The 24,740-nt window shown below is 36.6% G+C and overlaps 2 protein-coding genes and 1 long non-coding RNA gene across 5 annotated transcripts in view; 1 reads left to right on the forward strand and 2 right to left on the reverse strand.

The window, feature by feature from the left end:
• Positions 1–24,740, forward strand: part of si:dkeyp-14d3.1 — a 592,968-nt gene that overhangs the window by 519,148 nt on the left and 49,080 nt on the right. The window contains exon 6 of the mRNA XM_087265101.1: positions 7,382–7,590. Within this exon, the coding sequence (XP_087121227.1) occupies positions 7,382–7,590 (209 nt within the window). The remainder of the gene's footprint in view (positions 1–7,381; positions 7,591–24,740) is intronic.
• LOC141375881 (uncharacterized) overlaps positions 1–24,740 on the reverse strand; it is a 215,957-nt gene that overhangs the window by 128,737 nt on the left and 62,480 nt on the right. Inside the window, exon 4 of one of the 3 annotated variants that reach the window (XR_015498248.1) lies at positions 24,047–24,203. The exons of the other annotated variants lie outside the window; for them this stretch is intronic. This is a non-coding gene — a long non-coding RNA (uncharacterized LOC141375881). The remainder of the gene's footprint in view (positions 1–24,046; positions 24,204–24,740) is intronic. 3 annotated transcript variants of the gene reach the window in all.
• LOC147842761 (uncharacterized) overlaps positions 1–24,740 on the reverse strand; it is a 159,261-nt gene that overhangs the window by 68,217 nt on the left and 66,304 nt on the right. The gene's annotated exons all lie outside the window — the stretch shown is intronic.

Below are 24,740 nucleotides of genomic sequence, written 5' to 3' on the forward strand. Positions count from 1 at the left end.
ATGGTCATCAAGCCGTGACCCAAATTTTTAGGAACTATAATATCATTTTAGGAATCATAATTCATTTGTATTTATTTGTTAACATACACAAGTAGTGACAGATAAATCATAAGAAAATCACCAAGACTTACAAATAAACAATACTTTATCTCTGTCATTTAACAAAATGTATCAAATAATAGAAATATTACAGAGTAAAAATGTCAAATACTGTAAACAGTGGTTAGGGTAAAAAAATAAAAATAAAAGTTAGGTTACCTTTAACTAAACTGAACTGTTAATAAAACATTAACACTGATCCAGTTAAACAGAGCAAACCAGCAACTTAAAGTAAAATGATTAAAATAATCATAACTGTTTTTATAATAATCACCAGTTATTTGCTCTTCTGCTATTGTGTGGGCTTTCTTGGCCTTTGCTACACGGTGAGCTACACAGTTAGATGCGTGGAGTGCCTGTACTTGTTTTGAACATGAAGATATTCGGCACTTTTGTGATGCCCTCAGCTATTGAAATCGTCTTTGAAAATAGTGCACAGGTTTTTCCTTGCAACTGGGATGTTTGGTTTCTAAATGTCATTTTAATTTAGAAGGTTTCATGCTCTCTTGTAAGAGCACCTCACTACATATGACACATTAAGGTTTTAAACCTTTTTTGTTGTCAATATACAGTACGTTATGTAAACACATACTTTACGTATTCTGGGTTGTACTCGCGCTTTGACATATTTGTTCCTATAATTAAATTAAATTTCACATGTTTAATAGTACGGTTGTCGTGCATGCATCTCAAAGTAAAAGTCTGATATAATCAAAATAAGTTACAAATGAAACATTTGTTGTTTTTTTGACCACACACACACACACACACACACACACACACACACACACACACACACACACACACACACACACCTACTAATGTTCCCACAACCCACTTTTGGGTCGCGACCCACCAGTTGAAAAACACTGCTCTAGCCAATCACATCTGTGCAGAGCCAGAGAATAGCAGTGTGTCAAAATGGACAAAATGCGTTATGATGTTTAACAAAGCAAGGAAAATTTTCCCCAATTTCTGTTTAATGGAGAGCAGATTTTTTCAACACATTTCGAAAAATAATAGTTTTAATAACTCATTTCTAATAATGAATTTATTTCATCTTTGCCATGATGACAGTACATAATATTTTACTAGATATTTTTCAAGACACTTCTATACAGCTTAAAGTGACATTTAAAGGCCTAACTAGGTTAATTAGGTTAACTAGGCAGGTTAGGGTAATTAGGCAAGTTACTGTATAATGATGATGGTTTGTTCTGTAGATTATATAGAAAAAAAATAGCTTAAAGGGGCTAAAAATTTTGTCCCTAACATTGTGTTTAAAAAATTAAAAACTGCTTTTATTCCAGCCGAAATAAAACAAATAAGACTTTCTCCAGAAGAAAAAATATTATCAGACATACTGCGAAAATTTCCTTGCTCTGTTAAACATAATTTGGAAAATATTTACAAAAGAAGAAAAAAATTTGAAGGGGGCTAATAATTCTGATTTCATATGTATTATATGAAAGTTAAATAAGCAAGTCAATACTGAGAAAAAATAATAATACTGAGAGATAAGACTTTAAAGTTGTCCAAATTAGAATCTTATCAACATTGAATATCAATCTAAAATTAATTTTTAGATATTTGCAGTATGAAATGAAAATTTCTTCATGGGACATGATCTTAAATTTATATTATAAAGAATTTTGGCATAAAAAGGGAAAATAAATCATTTTGACCCGTTCAATGCATTTGTGTCTACTGCAAAAAAGTATACCCATGAGACATGAGACTCATTTTGTGGTCCAGGCTCACAAATAAGTGTTGTGTATTTATATTATTTATACAGGCTTCTAATAATATTTCTTCTTGGGTGTCACAATTAGTTGGGAAATGGTATTCTTATTTTAGTAAAATGGAAATATCATGGGATTTGTGTCTCTACACTGCTTTTTAAAAAGTCAGCGTACTGTAAACATGGAAAGAGCCCAGTGGCTTTTTAACTTATATCGGTGAGATCTGAATCTTCTAATTGCTCTACAGGGAGCATGAAATGATTGTGCAGCTCTCCGACCCTGACAGACTGAGATTTAATATTCCTTATGAGGAAAAAATAGGAACGTAAATGTTTTTACAAATATAAGAAAAGAGCCTAGGAGCTCGATTAATATGAAAGGGCTGTGCACAAAATTTGGGTTTGCAGCCACGTGTCGGCGTGCGCGCATATGTGTGTGTGTGTGAGGCTGTGTGCTTTTGCATGCTTTTATCTTTGTGCTGCTGGCCACACTTTGATGGTGTGTGTTGCTTCTGTAGTTTCCATCCCTGTCAGATCCTGGTTAGAAGAATCAAAGTCGGCCGGAGCCAGTCATAGTGATTTGAGGCCCGCATCAGAAGGGACCACTGTGCCAAGTAATTGCACCAGCGTTTATGAAACGGATGGTTTTGAAATGTGGCCTCATAACTCCTCTGTAAGAGGATGAGATGGCCCTTCTGTCTCCTCTGTGAGTGTGTGTCTTAAGATAGGCCGCTGTATTTACTCATCATTATTAACAGAACTGCTGCCCTTTTCTCCAGCTGCCATCTAGAAAGGAAGGCTGGCTTTTGGTGGCTGTCTCAGCTGTATATGCCATGTGCATCCATATTTATGCACTTTGTGTGTGTTTGTACTGGTTTTGGAGGTTTACGAGGACAGTCATTTGTTTAATCACATTGGTATATGACCTAATTTTACTCTATTGAGGTGATTTATGAGGACATGTCTTCTGCTCTTGTAATTCAAAACACTTAGAATCATACTTGAGGTATTTTGACATTTCAATTTTATCACAGGTTTCCTGTAAGGGTTGGGTTTAGGGGTAGGGGTGTGGTAGGGCAATATGATAAGCGTTATTGTCCATCTGAGTCTGGTTTCTTTTAAGGTTTTTTTTCCTTCACTTTCATCAATTGGTGAAGTTTGTTCCTCACCACTGGCTTGCTTGGTCTGGAACTTGTGAAGCTGCGCATTGATGGACTTGTTCTTTAGTGTTTGGACTTTCAGCAGAAAAAATTTAACACTAAACTGAACCTAACTATGAAAACTGGACTGAGACAGTTTTAATTTACCAGAACTTTGATTTTACTCTGCGTTGACTCAATCTACATTGTAAAAGTGGAGCAATTGAAATTAGTTGATTTTTTTTACTATTTAAAATACATTACACCCATGAAGACTCATCATAAACATGAAGACTCATCATAAACTTGAAGTCTCCACTTCACTTCCTAATCTGCAATTGCCTCTCTGGATATCACACTAACTGTACCCAAAAAAAAAATAAAAATTAAAAATTAAATAAATAAATAAATAAATAAATAAATAAATAAATAAATAAATAAATAAATAAATACTAATACTACTAATACTTTCCTTCTTAGACTTTACAGACCTGAAACTTGCCTATAGCACTTATTCATTGTTGCTCTTATAGTTGTGTAAATTGCTTCCTTGTCCTCATTTGTAAGTTGCTTTGAATAAAAGCGTCTGCTAAATGACTAACTGTAAAATGTAAACTACCAATAAAATCATGTGTGTGCATTTGCTTGTGTGTGTTATGGTTTTGGTGGTTTAAAAGTACAGAAATTTGTATGATGACATGGCTATGATGTAGTTTTAGACTAATGTTGTGGTTTACAAAGACATGCCTTCTGTTATTATTATTATTGTTGTTGTTGTTGTTATTATTATTTGAGCAAACTATTTTTATTTTTCATTATTTGCATCATTGATTTTGAATAACTATTGCATCCATTAAGAATTTAGCTTAAATTTTATCTTAAATCTTTAAGAATATAACAGATATTTCACAACTTTTGTGAAATTTTTCAAAAACTTTAGGTGTAAAAATGTTACACCCCAAAATAGTGTAGATCACAGTAAATGAGAATACTGTAGTACAGGGCTGTCAAACTCGCAGCCCTGCACAGTTTAGTTCGAACTTTAGTTCGAACTTTAAAAATCTTAAGCTGCGGTCACACTGGGCTTTTCCTCCCATAAACTTCCATCTTTACGCACGCGAATGCATCAGACCGGAAACGCAGGGTCATGCGTTAAGTTTTGCAAGTTGCTGCGGTGCAAAGTTCAAGCTTGGTGAACTCTGACCTGCGAAATCGCGTCACTTCACTGCGTGAGACCATTCGAGGAAAACATGACCTCTCTGGACAGAAATGTAAAACATAGAGCAATCGCTAGCTTTTTTAAATGTCTAATAAGCTTGTTTAATCCCGCCCCTTTTCACAGCGCCGCAAGACAGATTTTCACACACACAAACTCTAGTGTGACCCCAGCTTTACAGGTTTTAAACAAGGCTGAGGAACTCAATTAGTTTGATCAGGTGGATTTAATTAGGGTTGGAACTAAACTGTGCAGAGCTGCGGCCCTTCAGGAACATCCAGTTTGACACTTGTGCTGTAGTATACAGTGCTCAGCATATATAAGTGAACTCCTCACAAATCTTTTATTTAAATTTATATTTTCTATAAGATGCAATAAAATAATATATTTGTGCATATACATTAGATGAATCACTACAAAAGCCAAATCTGAAGCTAATCTAACAAAATAACTTACGATAACGGTCCAAAAATGAGTAGCTCAAATTTATATGCTAATATAAACAGCAAAAATCGAGAGAAACAAAAAAACAAGTTTTCGAAATTTTGCAGTTTTTTATAAAATGTTTTTTGTAATATTTCGCATGAATTTAAATGTAGTCTTTCTGTTTCTAAAGATGTTCAGTGAATAAAATATTATTTTAATAAATATATCTGTTTAATAAATCAGATATGTTCAAATGCACCAAAATATAGGACCTATATTCACTGAGTAAAAATATTAATTTTCAAAATGGGGTGTACTCATTTATGCTGAGCACTCTATATGAGTACACAGTATAATGAGTGTGTTGGGGCAGAAGAGTGCATGTGTGGCCTACGTTATATTTTAAAAGCAGTGTATGAATAACTGAGCGCAATGAGGAAAATTAAGTATGCCTCAATCTGTAGCATTAGAACAGGCATCTCAAACATATGTTCAATCCAGCCAGAGGGATAAACAATATTGTAAAATAAGAAAAATCATGAAAGTGTGTGTGGTACAGTATTCAATTCAAGGCACATTAGACAGCTTAGGATGCAGAAATCTAAAGGACTGTTTGATATTTATCGCCTGCTGTAATGTCATAATTTTGGTTTTTAGCAGTGCTAGAGCATTACACATTTCTTGAGTGCCACAAATATTTACTGCAGGATGAAGCCTGTTAGAATGAGCCTATAATTCAAGATGTGAAGGTAAAAATGCCTTGTAAGAGTTGTTGTTTTTATATTTATGTGATCTAAGTATCACATGAACAAAAGTGCCATTTCTACCATTTTATTGGCATGATTACAAATTAACTGACTTCATAAAATATTTTAGTATTAGGAAAAAGTCATTCCATTATGTAGAACGTTGCAATGTCTTACAAAAGAAAATGACAATGGCATTGTTTTGATAGCATTGAATTTATATTAAGTTATGAAACTGATCATCCCCCTCAGTTTAATCTAATTGCTCAGGAGCGAATAACAGATGATTAACCCTAAATATCGCCATTATAGATCTACTCAAAACAAATAATACTTCATGTTTAAAAAATACTTAGAATGATATAGAAAGTGTGCTTTGTAAATTATAATGAGATTCTTAGAAATTGCTAAAACACATTTTCAATTCCTTATAATTAAACCGTGATTGTAGAAGCTACACATACATTTTTGCAAAAAAAAAAAAATCTCCACCATGATACTCACTGTGAGGAATGATGCAGGGTTGAGTAATGTTAGCACTTTACCTAGAGTAAAAATCCTAGAGTATGGTTGGAAAACGCCAGTCAAATTTAAGAACCAGAAATAACCACACGTTAACTTTGACTTTAATTTTATTGCATACAAAACAACAAACATTATATAATGTGCACCATGATGTTTATTTATTTTCAAAATAAACACATTCAATATTGTAATTTTGGTTCATTCCTTCCCCAAAAATACCTAAAATGCTCATTCATCTGACCATAGTGCACATTTCCACTGTGAGATGGTCGATGGAGCCAGAGAAGTCAATGGAGCTACTGGACACTATACACTTCCTTTTGGAATGTTTTTTTCAACACATTCCTAAACATAATAGTTTTAATAACTTATTTCTAATAACTGATTTATTTGATCTTTGCCATGATGACAGTAAATATTATTGTAAGTGACATTTCAAGAGATCACACTTAGCTCATGATTTATAAAAAGCTATATATATATAAAGTCCCAACTTTTTATAATTTGCCGTTATAAATATATATATATATATATATATATATATATATATATATATATATATATATATATATATATATATATATATATATATATATATATATATATACACACACACACACACACACACACATATACTGTATATATATCATAATATTAAAAGGTGCGCTAAGGTTTAAGAAAAGGTAATTTGCATTTCGTAATATCTATAAAAGTACATAAATCGGAATGTGGAAGCACTTTGTGATGAACTGATTCATCATGGAGAGTAATTTTATGTTTATCATATACAGGCAGATGTCAGTATAATGGTATAAAATCAATTTATCAGACATAGACACTTATAATGTATGATTAAACATTATAATGTCTCCAATTTATTTGATTTATTAATAATGTATGTTTAACTAAAGACATTTCCAAAGAAGACTTTTGTCAGAAATGATCAAGAAAACCCACACACACATAAGTAGTTATACTTTCAGTCTTCCGTCTTAGATAACAGGGTGCTGTTTTCATCTTGAACATCTGTAGTGCTGTTAAATGTGAGAAAGCCAGTAGCGCTTTTATCTTTTCATTCAAAGGTAACCAGTAGAACAACTGAAAGAGATGAGAAAGACTGAGAGATTGTAGAAGCCAAGATAAAAAAGCAACGCTGAAATCTAAAGATGTGGGATATTTAATTGTGACCCAAGTCTGTGTGGGTGAATATTTCCGCCAACTCTTTGTTTTAAACCATAAACTCAAGGCGATGCTTAAACCAGAACTTTCTACAGAGAGTCAAGGCTCGCTTTTTGAAATATAACATTTCCTCAATATGAGCTAGAAAGATTTCACTGTCAGTCCATTTCAAATATACCTAGTGTGTTTTTCTCGGATGCACTGTATTGATTTTGGTAATCTGAAGTTTACGAAGGTGTCTCGAAAAGATCAATGTACTGTTCTTTTCCTGCCTCTCCACCACTGACATGCTCTTTATTTCTTCTCTTAGGTGTCAGACAGGTGTGATTACGTCTATGTGAACGGTAAAGAGATGAGGGGACGGGTCAGAATGCTGGTGAATTTCACTTATGGTTACCTGAGGGCCCAGCTCGAGGTGAAAGTCTGGATTCCTAAACTGCCCCTGCACATCGAAGTTTCAGATACCGAACTTAGTCAGATCAAGGGCTGGAGGATCCCCGTAAACCCCAACACCCAGAGGTAAAAATCTTTATGTTGAATTTTGAGAATATCGGCAGGCTCACGTTCAATCTGCATGCACAGGGAAAACTCAGCAGATTTCCACAGAATTTGAGCACCTGTCACTCACAATGTTTTGCAGACCTTAACGTCTGTTTGTAGGGTTTTGTATCTGGTATGGCCAGGGGTTTCACCTGAGGGTCTGTGAATGCACATCAGGTGTTCTGTGGACTGATATTTGAAAGTATATTGTAGTGCGTGTATTGAACACTGACTGGTGGTCTTGGGAAGATTCATCCTTTTTCTGAATTTTAGTTCAGGTTTTATTGGGTCATGGTCTTTAGTTAAGTAGTCAATGCAATCTCAAAGCAGTTCGTAACTTTTTACATGTATGTATGTATGTTTTTTATCCTCCAAAAGACGGTTGGGTTTAGGGGTGGGGTTTGGGGCACTCCTCCACTTTAAAAATGTTCTATTTTCATATGAGTGAAAACATATTAATTAGTATAAATTAGCCACTTTTCTGACAATCCATGAAGTGATTATGTTTTCATGTGAGATTGCTGGTTGTTTGGTATCATTTTTGGCATTGCAGGAATAGTTCACCAAAATGTGTTGTTACAAATTCATGAGTTCATTCATCTTAAAACTAAAAATTACGATCATTTTAAACCTTTTAAAACCATTTTAAAATAAAAAAAATATATACTTTTGTTGTTTGTTCAAACTACTTAAAATGAGCTGAAACAACAGCATTTTTGAGCATTTGTTGGAACAACTTAATTGTTTTATGTTTAATCTACTTAAATTTGTAAAAACTAATAAGGTAACTTAATTCCTTCATGTTGGTTGTGTGGAACCCAGCATTTTCACAGTGTTTGATATTTCTCTCTATTGACAGACAGCATTAACAAAACGTGTTAATAGTACATGTCGAGTGGTCTTCTGCTGCTGTAGCCCATTCTCCTCAAGATTAGACATGTTATGCATTCAGAGATGCTCTTCTGCACACCTCGGTTGTAACGAGTGCTTATTTGAGTTAAGCTGCAGTCACACTGGGCTTTTCCTTCCATAGACTTCCATTCATACGCATGCAAATGCGTCAGACCGGAAATGCAGGGTCATGCATTAAGTTTCGTAGGTTGCTGCATTGCCAAGTTCAAGCTTTGTGAACTCTGACCTGCGAAAACGCATCACTTGACTGCGTGAGACCAACCGAGGATCAAAACATGACCTCTTTGGACAGAAATTTAAAACATTGAGCAATCGCTCGCTTTTTTAATGCCTAATAATCCTGTTTATTCCTGCCCCTTTTCGCAGTGCCGCATGACAGAATTTCACACACACAAACTCTAGTGTGATCGCAGCTTTACTGTTGCCGCCATGTGATTGCATTAACGAGCAGTTGGACAGGTGTACCAAATAAAGTGGCCAGTAAGTATTTATATATATATATTTGACCAGCTGACGTGTTTGTGAGGTAACTTTTCCTTTCCTCTTGGCTGTTAAAGCGATACATTAAAAAAAAAAGTTTTTTTGTTTTTGTTTTTTTTGAGCAGGTATATAAATGTATATAAATTATCCATACATAGTTATCCATACTAACTATGTATGGATAGCATCGTCAATGCACCGTGATGCACCATGATATCGTATATAAAATTGATCCGAATCGATGACATGATAACTGTAATCAAACCAAACTTGCTTTTAGTGTACACAAATGTAGATATTTTGAAAAATGCCGGTTGCTGGGGCCCATTGACATGCATAGAATGCTATTTCGGAAGTTATCAGGACAACAATTATACTTCAAAATAAGTTTTTTGTTCATTTATTTACTAGTTTATTCATTTTATTTTAACTTAGTCCCTTATTTACCAGGGGTCGCCATAGCAGAATAAACCGCCAACTATTCTGGCATATGTTTTATGCAGCTGATGCCACCCACTGAGCCACAGTGCCACTCTCTTTTTTGGTTATCAAAAAAAAAAAAAAGTTTAAAACCACATGAGGACGAATATATGAATAGGTTATTTTCATTTTTGAGTGAACTATCACCTTAAGGAAAACTGAAAAAGTGTGAATTTAGCACAGAGGAGAAAATGTCTATCCCTATCATGAACAAAACCTTAAAAATGACCAGATATTCTGACGAATCACAGCAGTTGTCAGTGTAAATCCACCAAGTATTTTCAAAAAAAGTTAAAACTTTACAGTGAAAATCCACTTAATTCCTTAAATCAATTTGTACTTAGAGTGGTACAGTACGAATATTGCGAGAAGCCCCACACAGTCACAGAGAAACAGATCTTACCAGAAGCTCTGGAGTGTGAAACCATTAAACAAACTCTCTGCTGGACAGTACAGTAGCGCCGTGAATCTTTGATAGAACAAAGGACGTGATACAAACGATGTAATAGGTCTCCTCCTTGGCTTTGAGTCAAATAATGTTGTGAATTTTTTCCAGATCTGGTCGGATTGTTCCACTTGCCTTTAAGGCATATGAAAAAAAAAGAAGTGAAATCCAGCGTGCACACTGTGGAGCTTCATTTTAGAAAATATCACAGCAGCTTCCTTTTATTTAATTAACAGTCATTACAGATTGTTCTCTACTAATATTTCTTGGTAAATTTGAGCAGTAGAGGCTGTGGGAGGAAAAAGTTTGTATTGTTAATCAAATATTTTTGCTTAAAATACTCTCCAAAAAACATGATTAAATGTGTTTTTGAATGAGAGTGTAGGCTTTTTACTTGAAACCCTTTCAAGCAATTTGTGGTGATCTTGGTGCCATTGGATTGTAGTTCTGGAAACTCTGTATGCCAATTTTCAACCAATTTCTGCAATTCCCAAGCTTTTTTTTTTTTTGGTCAGTGTCCAAAAAACAGTGTGTTGGAACAAAATAGACACGTTTCCTCTTCAAAGGTTGATTCATAGCACTTCCACTCACTTTCTTTCTGCGTATTCCTTGCTTTTATCAGTAGTTGCCACGGCGGAATAAACCACCAATTACTCAAGAAGTTTAAAAATAGAAGTCAGTGCAAGCTCTAAATGGGTTGCTCAGCTCTAACTGGGAGGGATTTAAGTTTCAAGTGGGCTGTACAAACCTCCTGGGGATTTCATTGATTTATTTAATTACTTGTACATGACATGGAATCCAACCTAATGTGTTTCATTAAAGTCTAAACCAGGGGTTTCAAACTAAAATTGGCGGGGGGCCATTTCAGTGACTGACAATTCATAGGAAAGCCATTTTAAAATTAAAGCACAACATAAAAGTAAAAACCAGAAATAATTTATGCATATTAGGATAACAGACATGACGTTTATATTTCAAGCATTACCTGCCACCTGAGATAATGCAAATCAGCATCGTGTCACACATTAGCTGTTAAAATATATCTGTGGTTGTTGTGTGTATGGACGAGCATTAAACATACACTCAGTCATTCTTTTACAAAGTACATGCAGTCAAAACTCTAGCTTTTTGTTTCTTTTTTTGTACATATTGAAGGGGTAGTTTAAATTGCTATGAAATATTACAAATATAGACATAATAATTATTCTGTCCCAACCAGTTGTATTGTCCCAATCGCCTAAAGCCTGGTTTACACTTCTGCGTCAAGTGACCGTTGTAACCCATGGCGCATGCAACACGCGTAGCTGTGCATTTATACTTCTGCGCGCTGTCTCTGTTGGTTTGCATTAACAATTCCGAAACGCTAGTTGGCAGTGAGGTGTAAATGTTCCTCTGTGTCGAGTTTCTTCACAGCTGGTTTGTTTTCCTGAACACTTCCGGGATGTACAACTCGCTCATTTTGAGGCAGGAACCAACGGACGTGCAACAACTGTGGTAAACACAAAACGAAATTTTCCATCCGGAGCTCCTTCACGGGACTCCACACTTGTAAACAATCGCTCCATCAGGCTCGCACCATTCACGCGGCTCTCTGTCCCGCCCAGACTCGTCAGCGCTACCAAGCCGACCAATCACAGAGCTTGCGCTACGCGTTGTTGCGACGTGCAGTTACATTTTTTGAGAGGTGCACGTCAGCGACGCCGACGGCCACGGCGGAGCGCTATGCGTCAGCGCCGTAGCATACGCCAGCGTTTGACGCAGACGTATAAATCAGCCTTAAGAATAGCAGAAAGCAGTTTGGGTAACTTAAGTGACTTTACTGGTAATTGTTCTTCTCAATATTTTTTTTTCTGCAAAACTATAACAAAGTGGGGGAAAAGTAAGCACATACTGTATTCACATTTACTTTATCAAGTTCAATTGAACTAGCAGTACAATTTTACTAAGATACATAGTTTTTATGCAAATCTTAATAAGCATATGAGGAAAATCTTTTCAATGAGACCATTTAAATCAAATATTAGCAAATATTAGCAAATTATCATATTTGTTACACCACCAGCATAACATGTAAGCCATGAAGAAGTGTTTGAACAACAAAATACAAGTGGTATAAAACTGATAATGATCAAACAGCGCATGAATTTTATATTTTTTATAAATTTTATATTTTGGCGGGCCGTATCTCATTATATTTTTGATGTCAGTTGTAAGGAAGGAGAGGGCGGGCCGTAAATGGCCTGTGGGCTTGCAGTTTGACACCCCTGGGGCCTGTTTCAGAAAGGAGGTTAAGTGAAAACTCAGAGTATTTTAACCCTGAAATGAGAGAAACTCTGGGCTTTGAGCTTCAAAATGGCAGGTTTGTTAAACTCGAGAAAGCAGGGTAAGTCAAGCCTGTTTCTAAAAGAGAGGTAACTTTAACTTAGAGTCAGTTACTGTGGTAACTTACTCTGTGAACCTAAGCTGGTCAGGAGCAGGTTTTATTCTCTAAACTCAGAGTTTCTGTCGGTCTCCTCCCCTTTTTTAAAGACGAAGCGGTATTTCTTGCCTTAGGCTTACGTTTCCACCCACCTATTTTAATGCTCATTTTGGATAAGTGCATATGTGGATTGATGGAAACCTTTTGAAAATATGCATAAAAAACAAACCCATAATTGAGCAGGATAAACTTTTATTTGATAGAAAATATGCACATAAACTACGATGGAAAAACTTTTACTGAACAAATTACAGTATGTACATTAAAAAAAGGTCATCATATGATGATGAAAACGTGTGTGAATGGACAAACCAGCAAGCTGAGCACACTGTAACACGTCTTAAATGTTGTTCTAGTCATTTTAAAATGCCTTAACTGTTTCAGTAGAAGTGTATATAATTAGGCTACCTCCGAGCATCTGGAGTGTGTCAAGAGTCTCTGTGTCTCATGGCTTCAAACGCCCCCACTTGTTCATTGTCTTTTGAGGCGCAAGTACATTTATTAAATAAATAATTGACGCAGCTTCTTCTACCACAGTAAATTCTGTTTTTACTGTCGATATTTGGCGCCAGTTAACCAGGAAGTGACAATTTTGTTCTCTTTGACTCGTTGGATGGCAACGCTGCTTTATTCGCATCTTTTATACAATATTCCAGTTTTGCACATAAATTTATGTAATATATTTGGATGGAAACATATTGCCTACCTTTTAGTCACACAAAACAATAAATAATTACCTTAAATTCACTGACCTTCAACATGTACTGTAACTAGATTAATGGGATTATTATTCTTTCTAAAAATTATTTTTAGTACTGCTTACCTTCTAAATGTTATATCAAACTCTATCACTTGATCAAGAAAAAAGGCAGACACACAAGTGCACTGTTAAATCTATTAAAACTGATAAACGTGAATAAAAGTTTAGAAATATGTATAAACATCACACATTACATTACTTATTTTATTATACTTAAATATTTAAATATTAAAATTACACATTAACTTGAGCAGCTTTTTTCCCAGGCTAACTTTCTCTGTTTCACTAATGGTTGCTTCTTTTTAAATATATACACTCATATTTGCTGTAACGTTGCATGATCACATTAAGTTCAGCTGGAGAAAGAAATGGTGATCTCTTTTTTATAGATGTTGCCATGGTCACTCATAATATCTGCGCTCCATTGATAATGTCTTTTTATAGTTATGGTGTGCGCGCTTAACTCTGAGTTGGTCTACTCAAAGTTGATTGACCTAACTCAGATCCGCTATTCTGAAACCGAGTTCAAGTTTAAACTCTGAGTTGTTTGAACCTCCTTACTGAAACAGGCCCATGGTCTAAACTCACCACAATGCTAAATCCAACCTCACAGTAACCTGTTGTTTTTTTATCAACATCTACACCTAACTCTAACTCCATACCCAACCTACGTGTGGCGTAAATCCCTGCCACTTGGAGGTTTCCGAGCTACAGCAATACCTATTTGAATTACTCAAGCATACAGTATGTTTTACACAGTGGACGCCCTTTTAAAGAATACAACCCTCAGTGCTGGTAAACACACACACTCACATTCACACACTATAGCCAATTTAGTTTATCCAGCTAACATACATCGCATGTCTTTGAAGATGAGGAGAACAAATAAACTCCACACACCAGAGTGGTATAAAGCAAGAGTGTTAACCACTTAACGCTGATTTCTACTTCTGCGTCAAGTGCATGCATGTACTCTCGCGCAGCCTTTGCGTGGTCGCATAGCCCTCGCCGTAGCCGTCATTGACGCTGACCTCTCAAAAAAGTACGCGTCGCAACGATGCTTATCGCAAGCTGTGATTGGTTGGCTTGGTGGCGATGATGAATGTGGGCGGGGACGAGAGCCACGTGAACCTGTTGGAGTAAGTGTTTACAAGTGTCAAGTCGCGTGAAGATGCTCTAGATGGAACGTTTTGTTTTGGGTTTACCTTATGATTAAAGTTGTTGCACATGCGCTGGTATCCACCTCAGAATGAACAACTTTGAGCCACTTGTACATTAGAGTTCAGAAAAAAACAAAACACTCACGAAGAAACTCAACACAGAGGAGCATAAAAACCTCATTGCCAGCTAGTGTTTCGGAAGTGTCATTGCACAGCAACACAAACAGCGAGCAGAACTATAATTGCACAGCAACGCACAAGGCATGCACTGTGGGTCATGGCAATCACTCAACGCAGAAGTATAAACCAAGCTTTAGCCACCCTATAGCACTTGCAGGCAAGAATTAAGATATTAGTCAACTGGATGATGGCAGTTGTCTTTTTTATAGCCACTTTCTATTTTGTGAAACTCAACAATTCGTTGCCAAAAAGCTGGACTTTTGATTTGACCTATTGTAACACAGCACTGCATTCCTTTCAAAAGGGCTCATCCCTATGCCCTAATCCCTTCAGAGAGTTTACCTTTCGGAGAGACAACTTTGAAGAAATTAGGGCATAGAGGTGAACCCTTCTAAATGGAACACAGTGTGAGACACCAAACAACTTCCCTGTCAAAAGATTAAGAGGCTTCAAAGTGTCCATCAGTTGTGCCCTTTGAAATCCCTCATCCTCAGGCCCTTCAAAGTGGCCAATTTTGAGCACTTCAGTTTGAAATTGCAATTAAATAGGGTAGACATGATTGTTTTCATTCCAAACTGCCCTTTGAAGGGCAATATATACCATTTGGAACACACAGTTGTTGTTTTTTTTTTTTATTTGACCTGTGTGCAGTGGTGGAAAGAGTACTGAAAAATCATACTCAAGTAAAAGTAACATTACTTGCCTGAAAACGTAGTGTAAGTAGAGTAAAAGTATCTGTAGTAAATATTACTCAAAGTATGAGTAAAAAGTAGCCCTTTTAAAAGTACTCAAGAGTAGTGAGTATTATGCTGTGAAAAGCTGATGCATTTACATGTAATTTGTGGATGTGTGTATACGTAACATTCTGTAGTGCATCTAGTTATTGCCCACCAGGTACACAACATCATAAGATGTTATTATTTGGTTAGATTTAGGTTGTGATGTCAAATGACCAAAATCCAATGTTGAGCCAACATCTTAAACCAACGTCATATTGATGTCAAATACTGACATTTATTCGTTAGGTATGGCAACCAAAATCCAACGTGTTATAGACATTGTGGTAACTTCAACACAACGTCAAGCTGTAACATCATTAGAAGTTGATATTTGGTTGGTTTTAGGTTCGACATTGGCCTGACGTTAAGTTCTGACATCATCATGATTTTCATATTCAAAAATATGCAATGTCCCCATGACGTTAGGGTACAATGTCAGTTTGACGTCATATTGACGTCTTGTACTTGCTGGCTGTCATCATACAGTAAACATCTGTCATCTTCTGATCAGTGACATGCATGTAAACAGTCTCTGGGTCAATGCGTGCTTAGATTTTGGACATCTTCTTGGACACTTTTAATGCTTCCAAACTGTTTGCTGCATTTATAAAGCGCCCATGTCTTGAGGTAGTTCATTATGATGCGATTTACCTTCTACTTTTTTAAAACTACTCACTAAATTACAATTCCTGAGAAAAAATACTCAATTACAGTAATTTGAGTATTTGTAATTAGTTACTTTACACCACTGCCTGTGTGTTACTTAAAATGTATACCTTTGTGAAACAGAAGGTCATAGTTAAATAATTTCCTGTTACTAATCACTGTTAAATAAAATGATTTAAGTAAAAAATTAAGTTACACAATGAAGTCCTTTTTTAATCACAGCATTCTTTGCTCAGGGCGGCAATATTATTAGAAAGAACTGTACAGATATTACATTATGACTACCTCCATAATATACCACTGGTCCACCACATGCTGCCAAAAGTGCTGAGCCAAAAGAACATAGGTGCCACAAGACCTCTGAAGGTGTCCTGCAAATCCTTTAAGTCCCATAGGTTACAAGGTGGCACACTGATGTGGCTTGATATTGTTGATCCAGTTCATCCCAATGATGCTATGCCATGATAGCTTGACCCTTGTCAAATCATTAATATATCCTTGCTGAGAGATAATCAAAGATGTATACCTGCCTTTGGTCATATTGTTTAGGCTCATGAGCATATAATGCTTATTAGGTCTATATGGGTTTGTGTTTATATATTGGTATAAAAATATATGAATTTAGGAGTGTTTCTGTCAAGTGTTGTAAGTGCTAGCATAGGTGTAGAGAGAAAAATTAGCTTTTAGAAGTCCTGGGCTTGGCTAAAAATGTGGATGTCTGTCAATCTGTGAAAGCTGCAAATCCTACAACAGCCAAATTGTTTGGGTCGATCCTTTCAAACCCATTACAAATGCTCCTGGCTGCAATTTCCCAGCATGCAGCGTTAATATTTTGTAGCCATTCGAAAGTGAAGTATGGGAATACATTTCACCTTTCTCCTCATAACCCACAGGGAAGCATGGGCTTGTGAATTCCAAATAGAATAAAGTCAATATATAAGATTTCCTGGAGGTATGGAGGCAGTTTCCTTTATGTCTCCATTTCCACATGTCCCATGTGGCCCCGTGATTCGCAATGCATGTGAGAAGCCGAGCATACAGAATATAAAATATGAAGCTCTTCATAGGTGAAATCTGAAGTTCCCAATGGGATCCTCGACGTGTACATGAATGACAATCCAGACTCCAGGAGGGAAACTCTAGAGACAGTTAAAATACAGATTCATTGAGAGTTTGAGCAGAGCCAGACGGGAAATCCCGAACACTGTGTGGTGGCATTCTTTTCGAAACTTCTCTGCTCAACTTTTCGACAAATAACACCTGACATGTACACTGTCTGCTTTACTTTTAAATCGCATGTAGGCAAAATAGGCAGTTCAGCCGGCTGACAGTGCACTGGAAGGAAGTATAGTTGACAGTGATGTATTCATATCAGTTAAGTTCTGCTAAATTTCTTATTTAAAAAAGCTATTCTTCTATTTTGAAGATATTTTTTTCCTGTGCAAAACTTTCAAATGAGATAAAGGGGCTCATTATACTCCTTGCCTGTAGGCAGGGCCTGTTAAATTGTTTGTACCTTGGAGTCTTACATTACTAGAATCTAAATAACTCATAGTGGTTTGTTAGTTGAAGAGCATAATAGCTCATTTTGTTAGGGGTGGTTTTGGGTAGACTTTGCAAAGCCATTTACTGCTAAAGTGATGATTTGTGTGCACAGAATGAACATGGAATGCTAAATGCTTCCATTGTATTCTTTGTTTTTACATCAACCTGCTTATTAGGCATTTCTATTGATGTAAGCATTTTTTAAAGGGGTGGTCCACAACGATATCATATTTTAAACTTTACTTGATGTGTAATGTAGCTGTGTGAACATAAACAGCATCTCTGAATGTAACATGCTCAATGCTGAAGTTCAATGCAAAGAGAGACCGTGATTTTTACAGAGTTAGCTTAGCAAAGCCTACAATGAACGAATTTTGGGGACAACAAAAAATACTTCCGGCCCTTGTAAGATCACAAAGGTTTGTTTACCGTGCACACACACTGCGCAACTAAGGGCCGTGTCCAGAGGCGCTGTACCGTTACAGCAGGGAGAGAAATGCCATCCTGCTATTGCCACAGAGCTTCTCTGTTTCTATACTTGGGCTTCCAAGTGACATGACCCAAACACAGAAGGGCTTACAGTTCAATATTAATTATGTTCTAGAGAATGATAAAATACATAGCAAGCATGATTTGACAAAACAGCTTCCAGAAACTCTCCCAGTTCAGTGCTGGATTCGGAAAAATCTCCTCAAAGATGGAGCAACTACAAAGAGACTCTGTGAACTCTGACCCACGACCTGTAGGTGTTTTAATTTGTTAAAATTGATCATGACATGTACAGTGTCTAGTGTTAATGGTGTGTTGTAGCAAAGATGTAAACAACGGGAAATGATGTTCGCCACCGCAAACGATTTAGCTACAAATTCATATTTATCAGTCAAACTGCTGTAAACACACACACACACACACACACACACATACACACACACTCTTGACCAGCACGTCTCTGTGTGCGATGGCAGTGTTTCTTTATAGGCAGCTTCTCCATGCGTTTTACATCTCAGACAATGAAGTCGCAAAAGATTTGTGAATGATTTATGTTACTTACATAGGCATAATCCGGATATGTGTGAAAGACGTTGTGTAATGCGTTGATTTAAATAAATACAACAATGCTCTCTTAACTGGTGTGTAGCAGCAAAAATCAAGGCTCACACAGGTCTCATCCCACATCTTGTGCTTTATTCTGTCACCAGCGTCACCACAGAAAATAACTTAATCCAAGCATGAAAGAAAATTAAAAATAAACATCGGTCCCGCGCACATGCGCTTCTCGTGTTACAGATAGTTTATAGCAGTGGTTCCCAACCTTTTTCTTTGGGGCCCCCCCCATGAACATATACAAACATTGGAGCCCCCCCACCATATAAATACACACGCACGCACGCACGCACGCACGCACGCACACATGTACTGTGTATATATATATATATATATATATATATATATATATATATATATATATATATATATGTGTGTGTGTGTGTGTGTGTGTGTGTGTGTGTGTGTGTGTGTGTGTGTTTGTGTAATATTAATATATTCAATAAAACCAAAATTTAGGTAGGCTTTGTCATACTGTCTAATCTTTTTCTTCGCCTCTGAAGAATCACTGCATTTACGTTTGTCTGCCATTTTTGTTTTGATTTTGCCTTTACGACACGTTGACAAGCAGATTGCGCGAGTGAGCAAAATTTAAATAATTATTTAAAGTTAATTATTTTAATTATTTTCACTATTATGTTGGAATTTTAAGCATGTGTTTAGATTTTTTTTTTTTGGTACTTAAAAATACATATATAATAGTAGGGCTGCTCGATTTTGGGAAAAATCATAATCATGATTATTTTGGTCATAATTGTAATCACGATTATTCAAAACGATTGCCAGTTAAAGTCAAAATTATTAGCGCTCCTGAGATTTTTTTTTTTTATAAATATTTCCCAAATTATGTTTAACAGAGCAAGGAGTTTTAACAGTATTTCCTATAATATTTTTTCTTCTATTTGTTTTATTTTAGCTAGAATAAAGACAGGTTAAAATATTTTGAAACCAATTTAAGGTCAATATTATTAGCCCCCTTAAGCAATATATAATTTTGATTGTCTGCAGGATAAACTACCGTTATAATGACTTGCCTTATTACTCTAATTAAGCCTTTGAACTGCACTTTAATCTGAATGCTTGTATTTTGAAAAATATCTAGTAAAATATTATGTGCTGTCATTATAGCAAAGACAAAAAGAAATCAGTAATTAGAAATGAGATATAAAAACTATTATGTTCAGAAATAAGTTAATAAAAAAATCTTTCCATGAAACAGAAATTGGGCAGGAAAAGGTTTGCTTATATTCAAGAGGGCTAATAATTCTGACTTCAACTGTATACATACAGTTATTTTCCACCCTGCAAAGGAAAGAGAAATAAATACAATAGAATAAAAATATGAAACAAACTGTGCTTTAAGCATCTTCACTGTAAGAAAAACACTTTAGCTACAGCAGTCCTTCAGTTAAGAGCAGCGAGGGTTTTGTTTGATGTTTGTTTAATAATGATAAAAACAGCCGGCAGAAGGATTATAGCGCGCTGTATCTTTAATGGTTTCTCTTTCACGTCTTTTGATCCTCAACTCGTTTGTTTATTACACAAATGAGGGTTAATGTAAATAATCAGTAAACACCGCGTTTTGACACCTATTTGACCATTAAAGCGCTCACGTTAAGATGACTTTAGATGTCTGCGCTCCTCTGCTCATCTCAGTGTGTGAATGAGAGCGAATGCTGACCGGCCACTGCTTCTGACTGCGTGATCGTGCTGCACACACACATAAGCTCTTTCGCGCTTTTTAGAGCAACACGTGTACAACTGTGGCGAAATATGATGCAATAATCAATTATCTCGATTAATGCTTTTTTATAATCGTTTGAAACCGAAATCTAAATCGGATTTTCGATTAATTGCAAAGCCCTTTATAATAGTGGAGCATTTTCATGCCTTTTTCTACCTCAATACTTATCCTCTCCCGCGCCCCCCCTGTGAACTCTGGCGCCCCCCTTAGGGGGGCGCGGACCCCAGGTTGGGAACCACTGGTTTATAGTATAAACACACACACACACACACACACACACACAAACACACACACACTGGCACACACACTCTCTTAAAGGAGCCGCATTTTCAGTCATTACAGACACTTGTTGACTGACTGTTTACACAAAATGCACGAATCGTAGCACATTATGACAATGACCAATCAGAGTCACTTGAGGGGGCGGGCCTTTCAGAGGAACTAGGAAATATATCAGTCGTTTTCATGTTAGCTGAGTAGCTGTATATAATCAAAGTGAGATATATGAAAAAATAACATGATTTCCTTCAAGTGAAACATGAGCACACATTGCTTTGCATGTTATAAACACAACCAAAAATGCCTTAAAATTGCCTTCTGGAAAACCCCTTTAATAATAGGCAGGTAAGTTAGTCGTAAATAGCATGAATTGTGACCCAAACTAAAGTGTTACCAATGTTTTAGCTACCACTGTCAGGATGCAGAAATACTGTTATAACTATAAATTGGAGAATGCTTAAAAATATCTACATTAACTGACTTTCTATTAATGTAATACAGGCAATGCCAACTGCAATGTCTGTGGTCTTCCAATCCTTCACATGTGCACAGTTTAGTGAGTTTTTAACAAACATCATAACACAATCAAATCCAAAATCATTACACCTTTTTCTTTTTTTGTAATTGGAACACGTGGAAGGTTGTGGGTGATTGAAAGACATGAAGGATACACCTGATGCATCTTTCAAAACAGACCAAATGAAGGACACAAAAAGAAGGCCGTCAACTCAATCGGGTCCTTCGACTTAGCTTGATGACATAGCCTAGATATGCATCCTTCCATTTCTAAACAACACTGTGTGAAGACATGTAGTAACATTTCCAACTAATGGTCTGGTATGCATAATTCAGCAGTTTTTTAACACAAAAGAAAAACGTATACACTGCGGTTGTGATCCAGCCATACCTTCAAGGGTGTACTCATTTAAAAGCTCTACTGAAATGGACATGAAAGTAATCAGCGGCTAATGATGATTCTATGGACAGCACAGGTTAAATTGAAGCTAAAGGAGCCGAGTGAGAAATCCTTACACCAGCAGGATCTTCACAGAGCTCTTTCTCCAGCAGTGGGAGGTTGTCTGTCATGGTGGATCGAGTGGCCTCTAATGAGGGGCTCAATTGCCGTCCTCCTGACAGCCTCAATCTCGGAGAGCACTAACAAGATGGCCACCTGATGCAATCATATTCTGATTCGGTGACAGAGCCCAAAGTCCATTCTAATGTCGCAGTCCTGTGGCAATAATGCACATTGCTGTGGTGACACCTTCAGAACCCACTCACTCATGTTGTGTAGTATTCATCATACTAGTTACTTCGGCTTCACCCAGACGAGGCTTGCAGATGCTTGTTCAGTCAAACTTCGGTTTTAAAAACAATTGTTAAAAATGGTGGCAGGGACCACATTGGAAATGACATGGCTATAGTTTTGCCTGTGGATATTAATTGGCTTTGCTGTCATTGCTGGCTAATGCTGGACTGCCTTATTACATAACTTGATGAATAATCATGAGTCAAGCCAGAGCCATAGTAGGACAGGCAGATAGGCATGTCCTGTGTAGATATGCCTTGCAGGCAGACCAGTGTATAAAAATAGAATCAGACCTTTCATGTTTTGATAAACAATTCATTATTTCATTAATTTTTCTTCGGTTTAGTCCCTTATTTATCAGAGGTCTCCACATCAGAATGAACCGCCAGCTATTCCAGCATATATTTTGCGCAGTAGATGCCCTTCCATCTGCAGTACTGGGAAACATACACTACTACTAATTTTAACTTATTCAATTCACCTGCACCGCATGTCTTTGGACTGTGGGGGGAAACCAGAGGACCCGGAAGAATCCCACGTGAACACGCAGAACGTGCAAACTTCTAACAGAAATGCCAACTGGCCTTCTCAACAAAAAAATTACTTTTCTCTGCCCACAACATGCTTTTTAGTCATTTACAGATTAGAAATTATGTAAGTCATGTGATACCCAGTTTTGAATCGCTGATAAAGAATAATGCTTGGGAAGAGAAACTGGGCATACGGATTGAAACTGATACATCGGAGGAAAGCCACAGTAGAATTCAATCCTTTTCTATTGATTCAAGGCATCAATTTATTCAATTTAAAGGTTAATGATAGCCTCGAGTACTTTTTATTGAGATTTTAACAGATTTGTGTGTGTTGAGCATCAGTTAAGAGAATGTTAGCAGCTGTCAGCTTTAATTGTGGAAAAAACTGGACAAGTTGTGAGACATGGACCCACGGAACAGTATTTAGCTGTTTATTTAGCTGTTTATGAAAGTTTGTTTCCATGATCCACAGGGTTTGTTGCATGTTTTTCCCGCCACGCCTGTCAGGCAAGATACAGCAAAGCTGAATGCAAGGATTTTTTTTTTTTTTTGCGGGAGAGCAGTACGAGAATTGGAGAATGGCAGATGTCTTTTATCAGGAGTTTGTTCACATTTAGACACATCGCCGTGCTGCTGTGTTTGCCTAAATCCTCTATATTACCAAAAGGGCTAATGGTTAAAATAGACAGGGCAAGAGACCTGCTGCACTGAGTCTGCATTCAGACTTATGATTCAGACCCGGGGATTGAGGGAAAAGTCCTCATTCATAGTGTTTATATAAACACGATTATCTTTAAAATGATATAAATTGTGGTTATCTGTATATCAAATTACAATAAAACAAATGTAGCAGGACATTAAATTACTGTTTATTTCTTTGCATTTTAACTTTGTAAACTTTAAACTTATGCGTCTCCTCACGGTTTGTGTCTCATTTTGTGAGCTAACTGACAACAGTTGTTCGCTCCCCTCCTTTTCCCCTGCTGGCCACGCCCACTCCTGCCATTTGCTCGCGGAGCTCCACGCCCATTGTCATGTATCTTGTCATGACCCTGTCATAACCCTTTAAAGTAATGCAAAAACACCACTCGAAATCTGAATTACAGGTCATATTTCCTACCATCTGCCCTACATGTGACCAGCCTTGAAGTCTGTTCAAGTTTGTTGAAGGCTCCCTGACCCACCTCTTTTGGACGAGTCCAAAACTTTGATTTCGAGTGTGACATATTTAAATGGTTTTCTAAAATCTTTGGTTTTATGAGCTAACCCAGAAATTGCTTTATTTGGTTACTCTCGTTCTCTGCTGGATTACAATGTGTCTATACAAAGCACCATAATTTATGGACATGGATAACTTATCTCACTCGAATATTGCACATGGAAAGAGTCCCTTATGGAGTTTTTGATAATTTCGATAAGTTTTACAATATATGGCAACCATTTCTTAATTACCGGAATCAATATAATGTGGATTCTGAGCAGCAATGTAGTGCTTAATATGCTCACTACCCCATATTGACTGCCTCTTTGTATAATAACTGCCTCTTTAATAATAACTTAATTTATTTTAATTTACTTACTTATTGGGCAACACGGTGGCACAGTTGGTAGCAATGTCGCCTCACAGCAAGAAGGTTGCTGGTTCAAGCCTTGGCTGGGTCAGTTGGCATTTCAGTGTGGAGTTTGCATGTTCTCTCTGTGTTCGCTTGGGTTTCCTCCGGGTGCTCCGGGTTTCCCCTACAAGTCCAAAGACATGCGCTTTAGGTGAATTGGGTGAGCTAAATTGTCCATAGTGTATATATATGTGAATGAGAGTGTATGGGTGTTTCCCAGTGACGGCTTGCAACAGGAAGGGCATCCACTGCGTAAAACATGCTGGATAGGTTGGTGCTTCATTTTGCTGTGGACACCCTTGATTACTAAAGGGACTAAGCTGAAACACGAATGAATATATATATATAACGGTAACACTTTACAATAAGGTTCATTAGTTAATGCATTTACTAACATGGACTAATCATGAACAACACATGTACAGCATTTATTAATCATAATTGAACATTTATTAATGCAATATTAACATCCAAGTCCATGCTTGTTAACATTAGTTAATGCACCATGAGTTAACATGAACTAACAATAAACTACAGCATTTTCATTAACTAACGTTAACTAACATGAACAAATACAGTAGTAAATGCATTGTTCATTGTTAGTTCATGTTAGTAAATGCATTAATGAACATTAACTAATGAACCTTATTGTAAAGTGTGA

This window comes from Danio rerio, chromosome 8 (assembly GCF_052040795.2).
Source record: "Danio rerio strain M-AB ecotype USA chromosome 8, GRCz13ab, whole genome shotgun sequence".
Classification (NCBI taxonomy): Eukaryota; Metazoa; Chordata; class Actinopteri; order Cypriniformes; family Danionidae; genus Danio; species Danio rerio.